The sequence below is a fragment of the Colossoma macropomum genome, unplaced genomic scaffold (assembly GCF_904425465.1).
Source record: "Colossoma macropomum unplaced genomic scaffold, Colossoma_macropomum, whole genome shotgun sequence".
Taxonomy (NCBI): domain Eukaryota; kingdom Metazoa; phylum Chordata; class Actinopteri; order Characiformes; family Serrasalmidae; genus Colossoma; species Colossoma macropomum.
Window position 1 is genome coordinate 48,505,309 of NW_023494792.1, and position 19,149 is coordinate 48,524,457.

At 38.2% G+C, this 19,149-nt stretch overlaps 1 protein-coding gene across 1 annotated transcript in view; it reads right to left on the bottom strand.

The window, feature by feature from the left end:
- Positions 1-516: 516 nt before the first annotated feature.
- The window catches only part of LOC118812410 (LARGE xylosyl- and glucuronyltransferase 1-like), a 74,461-nt gene continuing 55,828 nt past the window's right edge, over positions 517-19,149 (bottom strand). The window contains exons 7-15 of the mRNA XM_036577416.1: positions 17,812-17,916; positions 15,270-15,382; positions 14,616-14,741; positions 11,909-12,064; positions 11,154-11,317; positions 9,841-10,119; positions 8,256-8,402; positions 6,133-6,328; positions 517-1,743 (exon numbers count right to left, since the gene is read on the bottom strand). Of these exons, the coding sequence (XP_036433309.1) occupies positions 1,546-1,743; positions 6,133-6,328; positions 8,256-8,402; positions 9,841-10,119; positions 11,154-11,317; positions 11,909-12,064; positions 14,616-14,741; positions 15,270-15,382; positions 17,812-17,916 (1,484 nt within the window). The 3' untranslated portion in view covers positions 517-1,545. The remainder of the gene's footprint in view (positions 1,744-6,132; positions 6,329-8,255; positions 8,403-9,840; positions 10,120-11,153; positions 11,318-11,908; positions 12,065-14,615; positions 14,742-15,269; positions 15,383-17,811; positions 17,917-19,149) is intronic.

Here is a 19,149-nt window from a genome sequence, read left to right on the forward strand (position 1 = left end):
ATGGTCAGGGCCATATAGTGTATCTCAAATCAAATGAATTATATCTGCTCAAAACTTGCAATGGCACACAGATTATGTGTGTTTATTGGATGAAATTCATCATTCATATTCAAGTATTTTTTGCATTTTAAAAAATATTTAACAATACAAAAGCCTTACAGGGATACATGAGCTTATATGGGACTTTTCCCTACATAAATGCTCTTGCATTTAGAGACCGAGCGTCGGAGGAGTGATATTTTCATGGAGGGTCATTTTGAGTCTACTTAAATGAAGCAGTGACAGCTAGTGAGTGGATGTCTTTTCTCTTTACCCATTTATGCCACAGACTGTGGAAGATTTGGCTGCTCCAAATGGAACATGACTCAGCCTTTTACACATCAGACTATAAACGAACACTGCTGTGTAGGCCTCGCTTGCTCATGCAGATGACGCATTAAAAAAAGATAAAAGCAACAATGTGCAGTACGCTGTGGCAGTGTACACAGGCACACCTGAAGATCAAAGGCAGTGACAAACCTTCTCCAGACATTTTTTATTATCAAAATAAACATATTCATTTTAACATCATTATTCTGGAATTTTTCATGGCTCAAAGGAACCGCTTGCAGCCCTTCATGTAGTGCCATAATGTCATTTTCACCATATATAACAGTAAAGTACAGCATGATATTTTCAAGGAGAAGAGATCCAAATATACTGAATAATCTGCACTGTGAAAGACAAAGAAAAAAAAAAACAGTTTGTTGCTCTTCTACCCACTTTATGTATGAACATATAAGCCACCTTCATTCTTCATTTTGTGAGTGAAGTAATGACACTAACTTTACCACAATGATTACTGTATCTACAGCTGATTCATCCAATTCAGCCCAATTCAGGTTCCTAATCTGGATTATTTTCAAACTTTTGCTGTCTGATGCACTGGATGCTGGATGCTGGGCTGCTGAACTGATTCTATGACTGTAATTCGCTCTCATTTTACATTTAAGGTTGGAACATAGACAATTTCAAAGTTTTTTTTACCATTTCATATATTCAGATTTGGTTTATACCAGTGTAAATATCCCCATTCTAACACCCTCATTTTTGTAATCTGATTAATTTTCTGCACAAATTAAGGAGATATTTCACTGAAAACATAAATCCTTCCAAACAAGCTAAAAGATGACCTCCTAAAAGTAATAAAACAATATCGAAGATTTTTTTTGAAGCTGTTTTGCTATTAGTAATTCGTGCTGAGACAAAAAAGAGAAAAAATAAAGAAAATGTATACATATCAGAGGCTCAAATTTCTGGTTTAAAGCAGGTTACTGGATTAACCATTAACTCTCTCTCATGTAAATCCATCTGGCCAGAGGTGTGTAGGGAGTTATGTGCATAAAAAGTCACTCATCCCTCTGCAGATTCTCTTTTGTCAGGAGCGTACCAGCCGCTCTGTTCTGAAGCTTTATAGAGTCCATCACTCATTAGTGTCCATCACTATTTTAACTCGGAAGCAATGCTGTCCATCTTGCCTGCTCAGTTTCAGCAGAATAGAGGCTGCTAGCTGTTGTTCTCTGCGGTCATGTATTTAAGTGCAGCGAAGCCGTAGCGTCGGGACATGTTCTGCTGAAACTCCTCTTTCAGAGTCTTGAGGCAAACGCGGTACTGTTCGTTTGAGCGGAACTTGGTGATGTCGAAGCTGGGCGCATGAGGCATGTGGATCATGTAGGCGTTCGGCAGAACCACAAACTCATATTCCTGTAAAAGGAAACAAGAAAGTGAGCTTAATACATAATAAAAGCAATCATGTCAACAAAGTGACATCAGCCCTTATTATACACAACAGACTGGTTCACCTTTGACGTTTTAGCACAATCAAACTTTGGTTTGGTCAAGAGTGAACATACATGAGCATAATGTTAAAAAAAAACAGAAAATCAATAATAATATCATCAGTAATATCAACAATATTAATAAAAACATAAAAATCAAGGATAATAACAATAATTGGGCATGAGTCATTTACTTTTGGCTCATACATGCATAAATTAGGATGTTTCATGTATATAATATGTATATTAAAGTTAATTTGGTGTGTTGGTGTATTTACGGCATGTAAATACTGGACTTATGAGTGCGTGCTTGTTTCCATGGTGCAGAAGTTGACTGACCAATTGCGGCTCAAATCAACACTCATTTTGTTGTACTACAACAGTTTTAAGAATCAGATGTAGATCAGTTCGTAGTTCCAATCTGTGTTTATTCCTATGCAACTTTCATGAAGCACCAGTATGCTGTAATTCTTAGACATTCCTTTCATGACTCCTATTTATCTGCGCTGGTTTAGAACCTCTGTTACTTTATGACATATAAACGGACGAACTGACAGAAAGTTCTAATATTATCTCAAATGTCTCAATACCAATTAACAAAACCACAAGGTGAACGGTGACTATTACAACCAGTTTGTATTTTTTTTCTAGCCCCCATTGCGAACTTGGTCAGACAACAGCACGTTTTCTCAGTGACATATCCAGGACTTTCAATAGGCCTAGAGTGGCCTTTTTTTCTCACAAAATATGTCCCACCCATTGGAAATCAAAACATAATTGGTTGATTCCACTGTCACTCCCTAATTATGGTGGTGGTTAGTCAAGTGCCCATGTGTCAAACACAAGGCCTGCTGGCCGTATCTGTATTAAAAGTATTTTAATTTTCTATCGATATTAGCTTGTTTCACAATGCGCTGCACTACAGTCCCCAGCATGCACTGCATCATAATGTGCACTCCAACTCTCCTCCCCCAACAACAACCTACGGGACAGTGGTTACACCTCCGTTCTATACAATTCTACACAATTCTACACTATTCCACACCAGTCATGTCACCAAACACACTAGCTGTGTTTCAGCTGCAGTTCAATCAGTATACTATGTTACATACATACATTATATACAATAAATACTTAACATTAGCTCAGCAGCTCAGAAATTGAGCCCAAGTATTAATGAACTTGCAGCAAAGAAAGGGTGCCAGGTGTCTAGTTCAAGCAAACAGGTAGTTTTAAAAGACCGAGCTCCTGGGCACATTTAAATTTTGAATATTTCAAGTATGTATGTAATCTCTGAAGGTCTACAAATATCTGTATTTTACTGTTGAAGTTCTTGCGTATTTTGAATAAACAACGGTCATTTCGGGTTATAGCAATAAAAACACAGGTGTTCTCTGGCCCACGGATTTGTTGAGATTTTTTAATATGGTCCATTAAGTGGTTGAGTTTGACACCCCTGATCTAGCATGTGAGGCCTTCTGTCCAGCTCCTGAAAGCCTAACCAATGGGAAAGCTCGCTTGGATGTATGTACCAATATATTACAAGAAAAAAAATCCACTGGGCATTTCAAAATCCTACCTGTTTTGTTTCCAACCAAAACTTAACAACGAAATAAGCGCATAACTAAAATACTTGCAGAGTTTATACACATGAAGCATGAAGACTGTATCAAATAAAAATGAAGTAAAAATTACTGACATATTTCTTAGAAAGGCTTAGACGGCCCTGAGGTTTCCTCACTGATAAAACCTGAGGTAAATGGTGCAGAAAAACACTGCTACACAGCGAGATACTGTGTGATCCAAATTTAGTTTTTATAAGTGTATCTAATAAATTTTTCCTAGTGATGCAAATGCATACAGATCAGAGATCAATACTCAGGGCTCAAAGCAGCTGGCCGAGGTAAAGAAAATAAAACATAAGCAAGAAGAGGATAAATTACAGTTTTGTGAACAAAGTGGGCCAGAATAAGAAATGTATTAAACACTGCAGGTTAAAAAACGCATTAATTATTTCTTGATCTATTTTAATGAATCAAATAAATCATTTCAGTTCGCTCCATTAACCCACACAATGTTCTCACGACCATTTGGCATGCAAGATGTGCAGCAGTGTCATTTAATTAGTGCAGAAGCCTCCTAGGTTGTGGAAGTGTTGAAATAAAGCGTAGTTATTAGTTTCATGCAGGATATGTATACATAGCACAAAAAGAGGTTCACTAATATTCCAATTTTGCTTCAAGTAAGAGGAAATAATAATCTTAGAAGGTTTAGGGAAAAGTGCCACCTTTACATCTGCATGATTAATGCAGTGAGTTGTCACAATGATTTGATCGATTTGATTGTATTAAAGGTTTAATGAACCTATCACTTGTCTTGATTGCATTTTAAAATAATATAAGGATAAGGATAAAATAAGGATAACTTGAAGGCTTTTGTTTTTTTCAAGATGTTAAATGTAAGACTGTCAAAGCTGACAAGTTAGTAGTGCATTGATGCAATAAATTATTAATGGCACTAATATTTAACAGCATTAGCGCATTTTATTAATTTCACCCTTCAAACTGTCCACAGTAGTGCAGGCTGAAACCCAGCTGCCAACTTTTATATGGCTTTTAGAGCAATAGTTTTAGCACCTCTGGCAAACCACGCTGGACAGTGCTCACAGCTTTGGCTAAATCAATGTGTAGCAAACTAACAAAAGCAAGAGCAAAGTGGAAAGATACAGTTTCCCTTGAAAGCCTCTACACTCTCAGAAAAAAAGGTACAAAACTGTGCCCCCTTATCACTGGGGCGGTACCGTCAAGGGTACAACTTTAGTCAGGAAGCATAACTGTACCATAATCCATTGAAATTATATTTTCTAAGCTGTATTGACGAGACACACCCCGTCTCGTCTCCAGGCTTTTTATTTTATTGCTCTATTTTAAAACATTGGGTTATGAAAGGTACAAATACATACTTTTCACCTGGAAAAACTTATTTAAGGTGCACAATTGGACCTTAAAACCACTGCTGTACCTTTGAGGGGACAATTACATTGCTTGTACCTTGTTGAACAAAAAGTGTACCAGCACGGTACCTTTATTTCTAATCATGTAGTGTATCAAGAATCCACCAGCTGTCTGAATGTGAGTGAGAGTGAGAAGCTACAGTCATGGAAGAATAGGAACCATTGACTGTACATGTGACACAGACACTCATTGGTTGGAATGTGCAGCCACTGTTGCTCTCACTGGATCAATGATGGACATTGGACACTGTATCTACTCTCTGGAAATCATGTGATTTTCATGGTCAGTTTATGTGAACCCAGCACTCACATAATGAAACTAATGTTACTGTATATAACTGAAAGTAATAAATCCTTTCTGATTAAGCTTGTTTTGTTCACTTATTTAGCTATTATTTACTGTTTTTGAATGAAACCCACAAGTCTGACCTTCAAAATTTCTCTGGATCAACATCACATCTCATGTTCAATGTACAATTATATAAGATGTTTGTAGCTTCTCCATTATAGCTTGGTCTGTTTTGACCTTTTACACAGCTCACAGAAGACACAGAAGGCAAACTGAGCTTACTATAAATGCTTTCTAGACATAATACTGCTTTATGATAAAGTGATCTGAGTGATGTGGCAGCATTCTACAGCTTCTACAGCTTACATGCAGTGGCCATTCACACATACAGCATTTGCAAGCAAGTTCTATAGTCATCCTTTTTCCATATCAGTCAAATCAGTGTCTTTACTCAATAAAAACAGAGTATGGTGCATGTTTTTATCTGTGTCAGCTTTCTGATTTGTGACTAGATGATTGTTTCACACCCAGTAGGCCTACTTTTTTCCCGCCTGGCATTTAAAATAGGAACCGTGGCTACTTTCTAAATGGTGCACGGCTTCTATGCTGCATCTGGGATGCACCGCCACTCTGCTTGTGGAGGCTGTGTGAAAGCTCTGACCTGTTAACACGAGCGCCGAAATGAAAAGCAAGGCGTATGTTTGAAACATGATTTAGACAGATAACCAAGCCTGACGGTTGTTGTGCTGCACTAACGAGAAAAACAGCTTAGCTATCTGACACAGACTAGATGGGCACTTAAAGAGATAAGTCAAGTAAAAAGTGTAATCAATAACTCTTTTTCGTTATAACTGGTTTAAGAATATTATGCTGGTGTTTGAACACAAGAATGGAAAAATTCATATATTGTTTCTGCTCAGTTTTTTAATTCCCTGTCTGAGCCCTGCTCTAGGTCTTCAGCGAAGTTTCTGTGGCTTATCTCAATGAAGAAGCATAAAGGTCAAATGGGTTACCTGTGCGTCCAGCTCCATAATGTGGGCTACTTTGTTCCAGCCGAATCCCACAAATCTGCGGTCATACTCAGGACAGTCCCTCCTCACCATCACATACGGCTCAAAGTCCGCCTCCCACTGCACTCTGTATGGCGTTGTGGCTGTTCGCCATTTCGCAAAGTTAGTCGGAGCGTGGCCTTTTGTCCATACATGATACCTGAGGAATTGATTTACAAAAGGTCAGAAGGTGTAGAATGCTAATGACATTAATACAGAGATTAAAGCCACATTTGTCCTTTTAAAGCTCACTACATTTAAAAGCATGTAGATAAGAGCATAAATGTGCAAAATCAACTCAGCCAGTACCAATTAATGAGTCCACTTACTTTCACATAAAACCACAGATCATAAATTAACCTTTCTTCTTGTTTGAGATGGTTTGCTGAGACTGCTTTTAACTCCTTAAGATCCCAGGTTTATTACATGCTAAGACTTATTATTCAGTAACCACAGGGACTTCAGTGCAAACTGATTGAGCTATTCTTAGGTTATAGAAGTGTATAAAAATGGCCTGGCAGTGGGCCCTGGCCATTCATAAGGGCTTGCCCCAGATACAAGACTGCAAGCTGTTACAAATTCACCATACACAGTATTCTCTGTATTCAATAATCTCACAGTATTCTTAGACTTTACAAGAGTCCCAAAAGACAAAATGAACCGATAAGTCTGGATAGCAAGAATAAGAATTTGAGTAGTTTGCAATTGGCCTGGGTGACAGGGCGATGTAGATATCAGTGATGACTGACAAGGAACTCGATGATGCAAATGCGATGTTCGCCATACTGAGAAAGAGAACTGAGAGAGAACCAGACAGGAGTAACTGATTTTAAACAGCTTGCTAAATGATATTATGCTCATGTAATGTTTTATTCACTTTAACTGTAAAAACAGTGGATTGTGAAGTAGCATTTATAAAACATAAGGCTGTGGTGAAGCAAATTTTCCACCGTCTCTGTAGCAGGTTTCCCATAAGCATGACATATCATCTGAGGAAAATCTGAGGAGTTATGAAAATAAAAATCTAATACCTCATTGTTTCCCATAGACATCTGTAGCTAAATTCCAGAGTGCATCCGCTATAGCGAGAGAAAACACCTCATGTTTTTTTATATGTAAATCACAGGGACGTTTCTTTGGAAGACCCTCACTCGCAGCCATTTAGCAGTCTGAAGTTTCTCCGCTAGGGGGAGCTATTAGCTTTCAAGCTGCTTTTATGCCATTTACAGAAAAGAAATAGCGCACAAATGTGCTTTGCATTTACAACTTTCACAACAAGAGGTGAAATAGTTACCAAAAGTGTTGAGTGTTGAGTTACTTAAATTTATATTATGTGATTTTAATTAGTTTTAATTAAGTTTTTCATTACATCAGTTTACAAGCAAAAAACAAGCTTTTAATATCGTCCAGGTCTAGTCTGCAAATGACCAGTTGAGATGTTCAAACTTCCTTGGTCATGATTTGTAACTCAGTCAAATAAATCTTACAATTGCAAGTCCTCATTGATATAATGAAGCTGTGTTTTTAACTGAAGCATTTTCACTTAACAATGAAGTGTTTGGTTATTTATTCTAAAATTAAGATTATTCACATTAGTAAACTTTTTTAGGCAAAGCAACTGCCAATTTAACCATTCTGTAAGGGACTGAATGGAATTGGATCAGCTAAAACACAATACAGGCTACAGATGGCAGGGTTAATGCACGCTGTGTGGATGGTTATATTTACCATAACACGTTATCTAGCTCTAAAATTACTGGCAAACTGATAAGGTAATTCATGCCATTTAGCCAAATAATTAAAGTTACTAAGGTTTACATGCACTGTCAGAAACAGGGTCGATTTCTGTTCTCCAGGGCAGTAGTTCCCAACTCGGTCCTGAGGGCCCTCAGATGGTCCAGATTTTCCTTCATCCCTATGTCTTGGAGCAAAAATGTGGACCATCTAGGGGGCTCTCAGGACCGGGTTGGGAATCACTGTCCTAGAGTACAACTGACATTACGGCACCCTCAAGGACTATCCACCCCAAGTAAGTCCATTTACTCATGCCTGCGAACACAACAGCTATGCCTTAACCTACAGTTTACCTGAAGGTGAATAGTGTCCCCATGTCGAGCTGGGACAGAAGCTCAGCCTTGGATTTGGGATAGGACAGCCGGTAACGCAGCGTTTCAAACGCAGGCACCACCAGAGCCTTCTTAGTGTTAGCCATGTCCAGCTGCACCACCGACTTCCTGCAGAACAGGTATTATATGTGGTTCAGATACTAATTATGAAGTAGGGCTGTGCAATTTGGACGAAATAATAGCACTGCAATTGTTTTGCTACATATTGTGATTGTAATGTGCCTTGCAATATATCAAAAACAGATTAGTGACTTAATAATGTTACATGGTTAAACACTGGCCTGGAATGTTTTGATAACATTTTTTCACACTTGTTGGATTACATGAAAACCTTGATTCATCAAAACATCCACAGAATCACTCATCTGGAAATGTGATTAGTTGAGATGCTCAAAGCACAGAATAAAAAACACTGACTGGCTGGAGGGCTCTTTTGCATATTGTAGCTATCTGTGTTGCAATAAGACAATGCTAATATTTACAGTATTGTGAAAAAGTCAGAGATCACCTTTAATTGTTTTTTTAATTTCCAGTCAAAATGGTCTTTAAGTACAAGTTATTAATTTTTCAGCGTCAAGACAAAAACCCCAGAAAATATATATTTAACAGAAAATTATACAGAAGCTAATATAAAATATTTTTTCAGTACTTAGTGTGTCCACTTTTTGCCTTTATTACAGGTTAAATTCTTTTCAGCAGAATTTTTTTAAGGAAATCTGAAGGGATATTTTCCCACAACTCCAAAGTTCAGTCTTAGAAGTTGGTTGCATTTCTGCTTCTCACAATCCAAATAATCTCAATTAAAAAGTTAGACTCCTTAGTCCATAAACCTTGCGGCACATCTCAGACATTTGAGCAGATTTTCTTCTTTTTTGTCTATATCCTTTTCTCATTAATGGCTTCTTGACAGATACACATCCTTTCAGATCCACAGTGTTGAGATGTCTTGCGCCTGCCCTACATTTGGTTTGCTCAATGTGTTTCTTGGTTTAAAGTCTTGTAGTTTGTGAGTCGGTATCAAACTCAGTGTTTCTACTAGTTTGTTTTGTTCATTAAAGTTTACTTGCACTTACATCCAGCCTCCTTACTCTCCACACACCACAGATGGACAGAAACACCCGTGGATTTTTTCAGATTTGAAGCAAGAGGGGGGCTTGATTTTCTCCTCTCTCTTGAAGATGAAAGTTTTAAGTAATATTTATGCGCTTATGAGAGTTTTGGTGGTCTACCAGGTCTTGCACAGTTGTTAGGAGTCTTTCACTATTTTTTTAAAGTCCAGTTTTGGATACTCCAATTATTTACAGCTGATTTAACTTCCTTAGAAATATCTCCTAAAAAATGAAAAACGTTGACTCGAAATTAAATCAATGAAAGGTGGACTCTGCACAGTAATGTACATACTGCATCATTTCTGGGAATTCTAGGAAAACCTCAGTTCTTCTAAGAAGCATTAAGAACATTCAGGGCGCCCAGCTATTTTTTGCAATGCTTAGTAATTTAACTATTCCCTGCTATCCCATTCTACTCCTGTAGGGGGCAATCTTACCTGAGGTACTCGTAGAGTCCGTACATGGGTAAGAAGTCGATGTCAGACAGGAACATGTAGGGGGTGTTGACCTGCCTCATGGCGACGTTGCGCAGCAGGTTAACCGGGTAGAACTGGCCCTCCTTATAGACGATGTGGTATCCCACGTTGCTCCTGCTCATGAGCACCTCAGAGCCCTGAGCGTAGCGCAAGAACTGCTGGGCCTCAGCATCAGACAGGTAAAGAGCCAGACTGATGGGACCCTCCCAGTGTTTACAGATGGCCTCCAGCATCTGCAGCCTGCAGTAGACAAACAGCAAAACCACTTTCTGTTAAAGTGGAAATGAGCTACTCTGCTGCCGAGCTGTTTATTCAAGCAACAAGGCTTAATCTGTGTTGCCTTCCTAACTTGTTGTCCTGAGGGCTATCAATAGGAGCCGTCAGAAGTTTCTGCTTTCCTGTTGTAAACAACAAACAAACAAACAAAGGCTCTGAAGTAAAACCTTCCACATACTATTGAAATGGTGCTTATTAGCAACCATAGGCTTTCATCAGGCCACTGAATGCTTGGAACAGTTGAAGTCAAAGGCAATACGTCTACTTACTCATCAAAAAATCAATACGACCTTCACAGTCTTAACCTCAAGGATACAGGAGAATCCAGGGAGTTTTCCAAAGAGATTTCCAATGAGTTTTCAAGAGAGATTTCCGATTGAATGGGCAAGCCTTAAAAGTCTATTATAATAACTGAGGCAGATAATAAAAGAAAATAATAATAAACCTCTCTCAGCTCTCATAAAGGATAATAAATGAATCTTCCCTGATAGCTTCTTATTGTCAGGATGAGGCAAATGTACAAGTGATTTATGGTATTAATCAAATAATATTTTAAAGCCTCATAAAATGTCTTTCTGAATGGCAACATGAGCTGTTTAGTCCTGAGGCATACTAATAATGCTGGGCTTAACATTCCCATAACCTAATCTAGTACTAAAATAATGATTCTATTTGACAGCTTTCAGATCAGATGAAGACAAAATCAGCAAATAATGAAGAAAACTAATGTCACAGTTCCTCCACCTCTAAAGTAACGAAGTGGAGAGTGTTCATCACTGTGTTTATACCTCTACCCATGGGGCATATCATTACATTTTCCAATTAAAATCTTCGTGAGCAGGAACTTTTTTGAAAGCTTTAATTTTATTTGGCCTATATAGGAAGCTAATCACCTGAACAACAGAAATATTAGAGATATCCTTTGGAATTGTACAACACTAAAGACTTCAGGCTTTCAAAGTACAAACCTAAACTAAGTGATTTCGGTTTCCTCATACCTGTCCATAGAGAGCTGGGCCACCAGGGTGACGTCAGTCTGGTCGGCGCTGGGCTCGTACTCGTAGTGCAGGAAGTATAGATGTGTGCGGTGAACGGTGAAGCGCTCCCGTCGGAACTCATAACACGGGTCGTCTTCATCAAGCTCCAGCAGAGTCTTCTGGAGCTGAGAAAACATCAGAAAAATCAGTCAGACAGCATGAAAGAATGCATTAACTGACACATGCTGGAGACTCTGCACTGTGTTAAGACTTTCTGCTGCGTGACCTACATGTACACTACTGTGCCAGGCACCATTGCAGCTACTGTGGATTCTGAGGTAGTAACTGCTTACTAAGTCTTGTCTGGGAGTTTTTACCCAAATATGTTCAAAACTATTTGAATATTGTTATGATATTTGGCATTGCACAGCATTGAAGGATTAGTCCAAAGTTTTTCCACAAAAGAAGATTTTTTTCCCAGTTTTAAATGACTTTTGGTGGTTCTTCTGTCACAGTCACAAAATGTGGTGAAAGCAAGATAAGGTAAAAAAATATACTCCTATTGGTTTCAATGGGGCATAGAACAGCAAAGCTTTTAGAACCAGTATTCTTCAAAGTTCTCCAACATGTGAAAGTGCTTAAATCTGACATTCTCACTGTTGTGTTCTACGCTGCATTTTTTCACTGTTATTTATTATATGTGTATCTACATTTTCACTTTTATTTACTACACCTGTACCTACATTTTCCCTGTTATTTATTATATGCATACTTACATTTTCGCTGTTGTGGTCCGTCTCGCTCGGGCAGCCAAACAGCTCTCTCCTCAGTAGGTTCCCATCATATTCCAGGAAGGTCAGATAAAGGTTCCTGAAGAACTCCACATGCTTGTTCTTCACCCGCAGCTTCTTAGGAGAGTTCCAGTGGATCACCTGTCCAATCAGACAGAAACAAATTAATCATTTGGTAGCTTAAATTTAAATCACAGACCTAGTTGGACCAAAGCAAGTGAGTTTTGGTCAAAGCTACAGGGCAAAAGAGAACCTCCATGTGCCTTAAGCAAAACACTTCAACTCCGAGATGACCCTGTACTACAGGGAAAATTTCACACTTTAATTAACTAGAATTTGGTAAAGAACAGGGGGCTGAGTCAGTCCATGGAAATTAAATGTCAGTCTGGTCCACACGTCACTGTTCACAAAGGGCTCAACTATGTTCTTCTCTGGCTTTTTATAATTAACTGATATTGTCTTTAATGGCTTATAATCTATTAGTTTGATTTAACATCACAGACTTCTACATTTAACATAATTTAACATTTAACAAAGATATATGTTTGTAGTAGTCTGTCAGGAGTTTTCTGACAAAATTGTTTGATGTTGCATTTTTGGAGCCTACACTGCTAAAGTTAGCACCTAGTAGAGATACCACCCCATTTATTGCCCTGGAAACTGGAGTAAGTTGATCTAATTCTTGGACATTGTGTAAAAGTGATGTATTTACAAGAAAAAATGTTGAAACTATGTGATAATGGAGGAGGTTGTGTAGAGAGGAGTATATTTTTTTATTCTGAAGTGAAAATGTCAGGCCTTTGGGTAAGAAGTCCCTCCAGACAAGGGGCACCCCCTCCCACCCTTTAGTATTTTGCCTTAAAATATTATTAACTTAAATTTCATAATAAAAACACAAAGTTGTTGACTGGAGTTTCACCGGCATTACATGCTCTCTATAGTGATCGTAAGGCAGAATTAGGCACATGTGTGAAGTTGCGCTACCACCCTGTCCAGGTTCATGCACAAATCTGATTTAGCATTACAGAAATTTACAGTAAACGGACACTGTACATGCAAAATGTATTGTATTTTCCCCATTTTCCTGAACTATTAGCTGACACTAAAGCTACAACAACTGTGCTATAGGTTCAAGGGTCTCAAGGGTTGTGCTAACCTGTCATGGCAAACTTTTGGGTTCCATAATTTGATTTTCTTTAGAATACTAACGCCTGAACCTCTCTGGTGGTAATTTTCCTGGTAAGAAGCATTAAATGATGTGCATTAAATTATATTTTCTACAATGTCTCCAAACATGTGTGATCACACATGTAAGTAATCAACGCATGAATAACCAACATTTTTAAAAGGTGCATTTTGAATGTGTTTAGTCAGAGCAGCATGACAGGCCTTCTAACCGCTGTTGTAGGAGTACAGAGGAGGATTTCAGATTGCCACAAAATTTTGCAAAAGCAAATGTAGGTGTTAGAGAGGAAGATATTAACAGATTTCTCTCACACTTTCAGCTTCTGCTGTACTTAAAACAGCCTCTTCTTCCTGCAACAAATTCAATGTTTGGCAAATCCCCCACCTGTGTATAGAAAGTAGGTTTGGCCTGTAATCCAAATAAGTGAAGAATAATTTGACATGTTGAGATTCTGCCTACATATATGAATGATTCTAACTAGATTCTCACGAATGAGGTTACTGCAAGCAGTTTTAGCTTTTAATCTCTTTTTTTCAACTAGGAATGACATTTTTCATTCCTTACTGGTGTAAATTGTTTTTTACTGATCGAAATGTAATAATTTCTAGTGGAATTTTAATTTTCACATGTGTAAATTGAATTCTGAGATCAAGACAAATAGGAAATAGAAGCTATAGTGGCTTACATAGTAATTCATTTCAGCATATCAATGTAATTTTTAATCATGTGGAATTCTTACCACTTTTTGTAAGTAATTTTTTTTTCGTATCAACAACATTTTCTGATAAAGAAACTGTTTCTTGATTAAAAGTTAAATGGTTTGTCACGTTTGTGCGCTGAAACTCCTACTAATATCTAGAACCTTTTCCTTTCACATTTCTTTTTTCTTCCTGTCTCACTTTTTACAGTTGGTAACAGTTTGGGTTAAATTTTCTGCAGCAGAGTTAATATATTCCGCAGTTTAATCCTGTATCTTTTTCCCATTGTTTTATTTTTGCTGCATCTTTACAGTAATAGTTAATTCAAAGAATTTACTACTTCAAAGAATTTACTATTATTTGCCAGCACTGCCTCCCATATAATTCGTAGCTCTATGAAAAGTTTGGATTTCTTTGTCTCTGTTTCTTTCATTGTCTCTACTTTGGCAGCCAAATGGAACTTGGGTGTTTAATATGTATGACCTCATTTACATATTTATTTTGATTGGCCCCTGCCTAGGACACCAGTGAAAACACTGCAGCTTTAAAACGACACCGGTGCGCTATTGACCTCCATTATGAATAGCGTTTATTAACTGTACTGCACATTTTGTGTGGTGTAGTGCTGTTGTTTTGGCTCGGTGTGTATTTTGAACAGACGCAGTGTCAGACACTAAAGTCACTCTGTCTGAATAGAACAGCAGTAACAGCAAGAAAGTAAAACAGAGTGAATCTCTTTTTCACACAAACATTTTTATATCTCATATTTTCTACCATCCTTTCCATCTTTCACTCTCTTTCCGCTCACCTTGAGGTCGGACACATCTTTGTAGCACTTCTCGGAGCGGGTGTGATCAGACAGCTGGACGTTCCAGAAGCAGGGCAGCTGGTGAACCAGGAAGGGGTTCTGTTTGATCACAGCGTTGAAGATATCCTGCAAAGCACAACACCAAGCCTTACATTCTATTACATCAGATACAAACAACCCAAGGCATCTGTGAACATGACTGAAATGGACCAGTCTCGTTCGATATAAGGCGGCTGTAAAATAAAAGGCCTCCTAAAGACAAAGCATCACTGAACTTTCCATATTTAATTGCCTGCATTAACAGCTATAATCTAGATAATGTAAGCAGTGATAAAGGGGTGATGATGTGGGTGTTGGTGAACGGTAATCCAATGAGACTGTGGAGACAGCAGGAATATCACAGCAGGAAACAGAATAAAGGCTTCTAACAGAGGCTTTAGGTCTTAAACAGAAGTCATTTACTTGGTTTTATCTAATAGATAGTACAATTAGTATGCTAAATTAGTACGCACTTCATTAGTGTGCGCTAAATGTTGACATTTTACTTCACATGAACTGGACGTGAGGGTGTGAAAGAGACTCTGCTGTACCTGTTGTACTCATGAATATGCTCAGCAGCCCCAACTGTGCGTGTGTATGTATGTGTGTTTGTACCTGATCTGCTAGTGATGTTGACAGCATGCTCATCAGCTCCCTCTCTGCTGTCAGTCTCCACATCTGCTCCCATCTGAGCTTCCTCAAACGATCCAACAGCAGGAGAATCACACCTGTAACACGCACACAAATGTGCACACATCCCCCACACAAACAGCACCATAAATGTAACTAAAAATTGACCAAAAAAGGGTTAGAGACATCTAAGAGGAACCACTTTTAGTTCTTAAAGGATATTTTGTTGGAGGACTTTTTAAAGAACCATTTTTGTAAATGAATGCATGAATGTAAAGAACCTTCTTAAAGATCCTCCACATGATGTAAAGGTTCTATACCAATTAAAGGTTTTTCCTACAACCATAAGCTCACCAGACACAAATTTAATTGCAGGTACTTACAGTAGTTACTCACTATATGAAATGTTAGATCATTTACTGGTGCCTCTCGACAGGGTAACTAACTTTTTATCTCTTCTAAAAAAAAACTCAAATTAAATGAAATTATATTAATCCAAAGAAAACAAAAAGGGAATGGACATTTTGAAAGAGAGGTGCTTTCTGTCATTCTTTTGACCAGGGGTCGTCATCCCCTTACCTCCCCACCGGCATCTCATGCCCTGGTTGTAGTCTGAAGTCTGTACTGAGGGAGAAACTCAGAGGCCCAATCCCATTTCTTATTTTTACCCCTACCCCTTGTTTGAGTGTCACCTTGCCCCTTGGAACTTAAAAGGGGTAGTGGCTGAAATCTTCCCATACGAAATGGGACAACCCTCAAATAAAAAAGAACATTACTTAATTAACAGGTTACTAGCGGTGCTCTGTAGGCAACCCTGTCAGTCTGCAGTGACAGCAGAGGAGCGGTAAAGTTCAGTAACCTCACTGCTGGGCTTTAGTTACATTTAGGGAATGATATGTTTTCAAAGAGGGCAGATGTGACAATTATTCAATATTGCCCACCTCTAATTCTTTGGTGCTATGAAGCTGAAGTCAGCTTTTGCCAGCATCTTGTTCGAATTTTCTCATTCCACCTTAAACGGCGCAGCAGTCCTGATGCCTGAGGCACCAGAATGTAACTGCTGCACCATTTAAGGTGGAACGAGAAATTTAGCTAGCTACTGAGACATCAGCATACTATTAGCAATTTTTTATGCTTCTTATGAAGAAAATGACCATAATACATTGAAACGACATTAAACTAAGATAATACAATGATTATCGTAATTTTTAACGGATAAAATTCTCACGTGTGAGTTTCTTTGGTCGCTTGTGCAGCCATCTTGACTGTTTTTCTTTTTTTCTCCATTTGGAGCGTTCCTCTGAAAACCTCTGTTTGGAGGGCCATGTAGCCTTAATACTTCGCTCTACCCCTCTGTCTCAACTAAAATCGGGACAGCCTACCCCTATACGTGAACGCACAAAACAGAGGGGTAAGGGTCAAGTGGCAGGGGCAAAGGGTGAAATGGAATTGAGCCATAGTCGAGGATTTTAAAGTGCCGATGAACTGTGGAGCTGAGAATAAGCTGAAGATGAGGTGAGGGGTTTTGCGTTCATTGTATGCTTGGAAGTTATTGGATGGTAACCGGATTAGATTGTAGGAAAAAAGAGCAAAGTATAAGAAGTTAGGCTCTGAAGACACTGACAGCTCTGTGCAAAGGTCAAAGACTAAAAAAAAGTGAAAAAAACTGAAAAAACAAGAGTTTCCAAAATAAGTTGAAAGAATATATATAGATACAGAGAAAATGGGGCTGCTAACAACTGTGTAAGACCTGGTAGACCACCAAAACTGTCACCATCAGATAAACAGCACATAAAGCTTTCATCTTTGAGAGAGAGGAGAAAATCAAGCTCTACTCTTGATTCATTTAAAAAAAATCCACAGGTGTTTCTGTCCATCCTTCCACTGTGAGAAGACTCAACACTATAAGTTTGAAAGGATGTGTAGCTGTCAAGAAGCCCTTACTGAGAAAAGGAAATGGACAAAAAGAAGAACATTTGCAACAAACAAAGAAGCTGCTGGTGTTCTCAGAACAAGAGACTGACCACTCAGAGTCCAGAGCTCAACATCACTGAATGTGTTTGGGATTACTTGGATGGTGGGAAGCAGAAAATACAACCAACTTCTAAGACTGAACTTTGGAGGTGTGGACAAATATATCCCTGCAGATTTCTTTGAAAAACTGAAAAGAATGGAAGCTGTAATAAAGGCGAAATGTGGACACTAAATACTGAAAAATTATGTCATTGTTGAGGCATCTGTGTAATTTTCTGCCTTTCTGCTTTTTTGATGCTGAAAACGTAACAACTTGTATTTGCCACATAACAGCCATTTTGATAGAAAATCAAATAACTGAAAGGTAGTCTTTTTGCACTGTATTGCAAGTATTTAATGGTTCAGCTGTTTGGTTTGATTGGTGTCATTTAAAATGAACTCATAATCTTACAGAAGCACTTTAGCATCTGTTTCTATTCTACTCATATTTGACAACACTGTGACAGTTTCATTTTCATATCATCTTTCTGTATTTTATTGATCACTGACTCACCTGTGTTGAAGCCTCTGCCCAGAGCAGGCCAAGGCCGATGGTTCTTCCACAGATTCCCCAAATACCAATCACTCTGATTCTCCACCAGCCCCAGCACCTGCTGACCTGAGAGAGAGGTACATAGATATGTAGATACATAAATTTACAAAGTAATCATCAAATTAAATCAGATTGACTGGAATTACTGGAAGCAGATCATAGTCTGGTCCCTTCACTGGACTTTAGTGAGCCTTTAGGTTCAATGCAGGGCTTTAGCTATTGATTATATTAGTAACCATTGTACTGCTAATCTACTAATTATTTTGGTGATTAATCAAGTAATCAAAGATTTTAAAAAGGGCTGAACAATTAAAATGGACTTGATTAATAAAAACTAAATAGGCAGTCAAAGATTTTGAAATACTTTACTGGGAAAATAAATAAGCTTTTCAGTGACAATTTTTATTTAGGCCCTCCACAAGCTGTAAGAACAAGAGTGAGAGGCAACAATCATGGAAGAATCGGAACCAATGACTATATTTCTAATAGGAACACACTTAACTTTCTGCCACCCAAACATTTTGGCCAAATGGTCCAAAGTGGTGCTTTAGGTTTTTCAGGCAAAAGAGAAAATAGGCTGAAAACCACAACACATTAAATAGGACTTTAATGAAGTGTCAAAATCTAACATCTAACAACTCATTTGAATGATAATGAAAACAAGAACTGATTAAAATCCTGTTTGTTCCGTTCGGTCTGCTGTACCAATCTGCACAGATGCATTCCAACAGTTTAAGCAGCAGCACATCAGCAGTGGGAAAAAAATACTTGGTTGTGTGGAATACACAGAATACAGCCAAACAACAGAAGAAGAGTGTCTGTAGCTACAGGCTTTGAAAAAAAATAATATCCATAACTATGCTGTACATCAACTGAACTAGTTCTATTTTAAAACCATGTTTTTAAAATGGAACTGGCTACATATAGTATCCATGGCCACGCAGTACAGCATATGAACTAGTTCCATTTTAAAAACATGTTTTTCTTTCAGATCCATGTGCAGATGTACATCTGTAATTGGCACTGGGCCAGAAAATCTGCTGAGCAAATCAAAAATTCATAGCTGCTACAAAGATCTGTAGCAGACTTCAGCAATCCACGTACAGATTTCAAAGCTGGTGGCTGACGGTGAAAAGATCTGTAATTATTATATTATATGACTTTCCAGAGATTTTTCTGCATCCACATGTGGAAGACTGACTCATTTACTGGCTAAACACCATCTGATGTATATGTTAACGAGACTACTATGTCCATATGCTGCTGCTGTGCGTGTGTGTCTGTGTGCATGGGTATTAG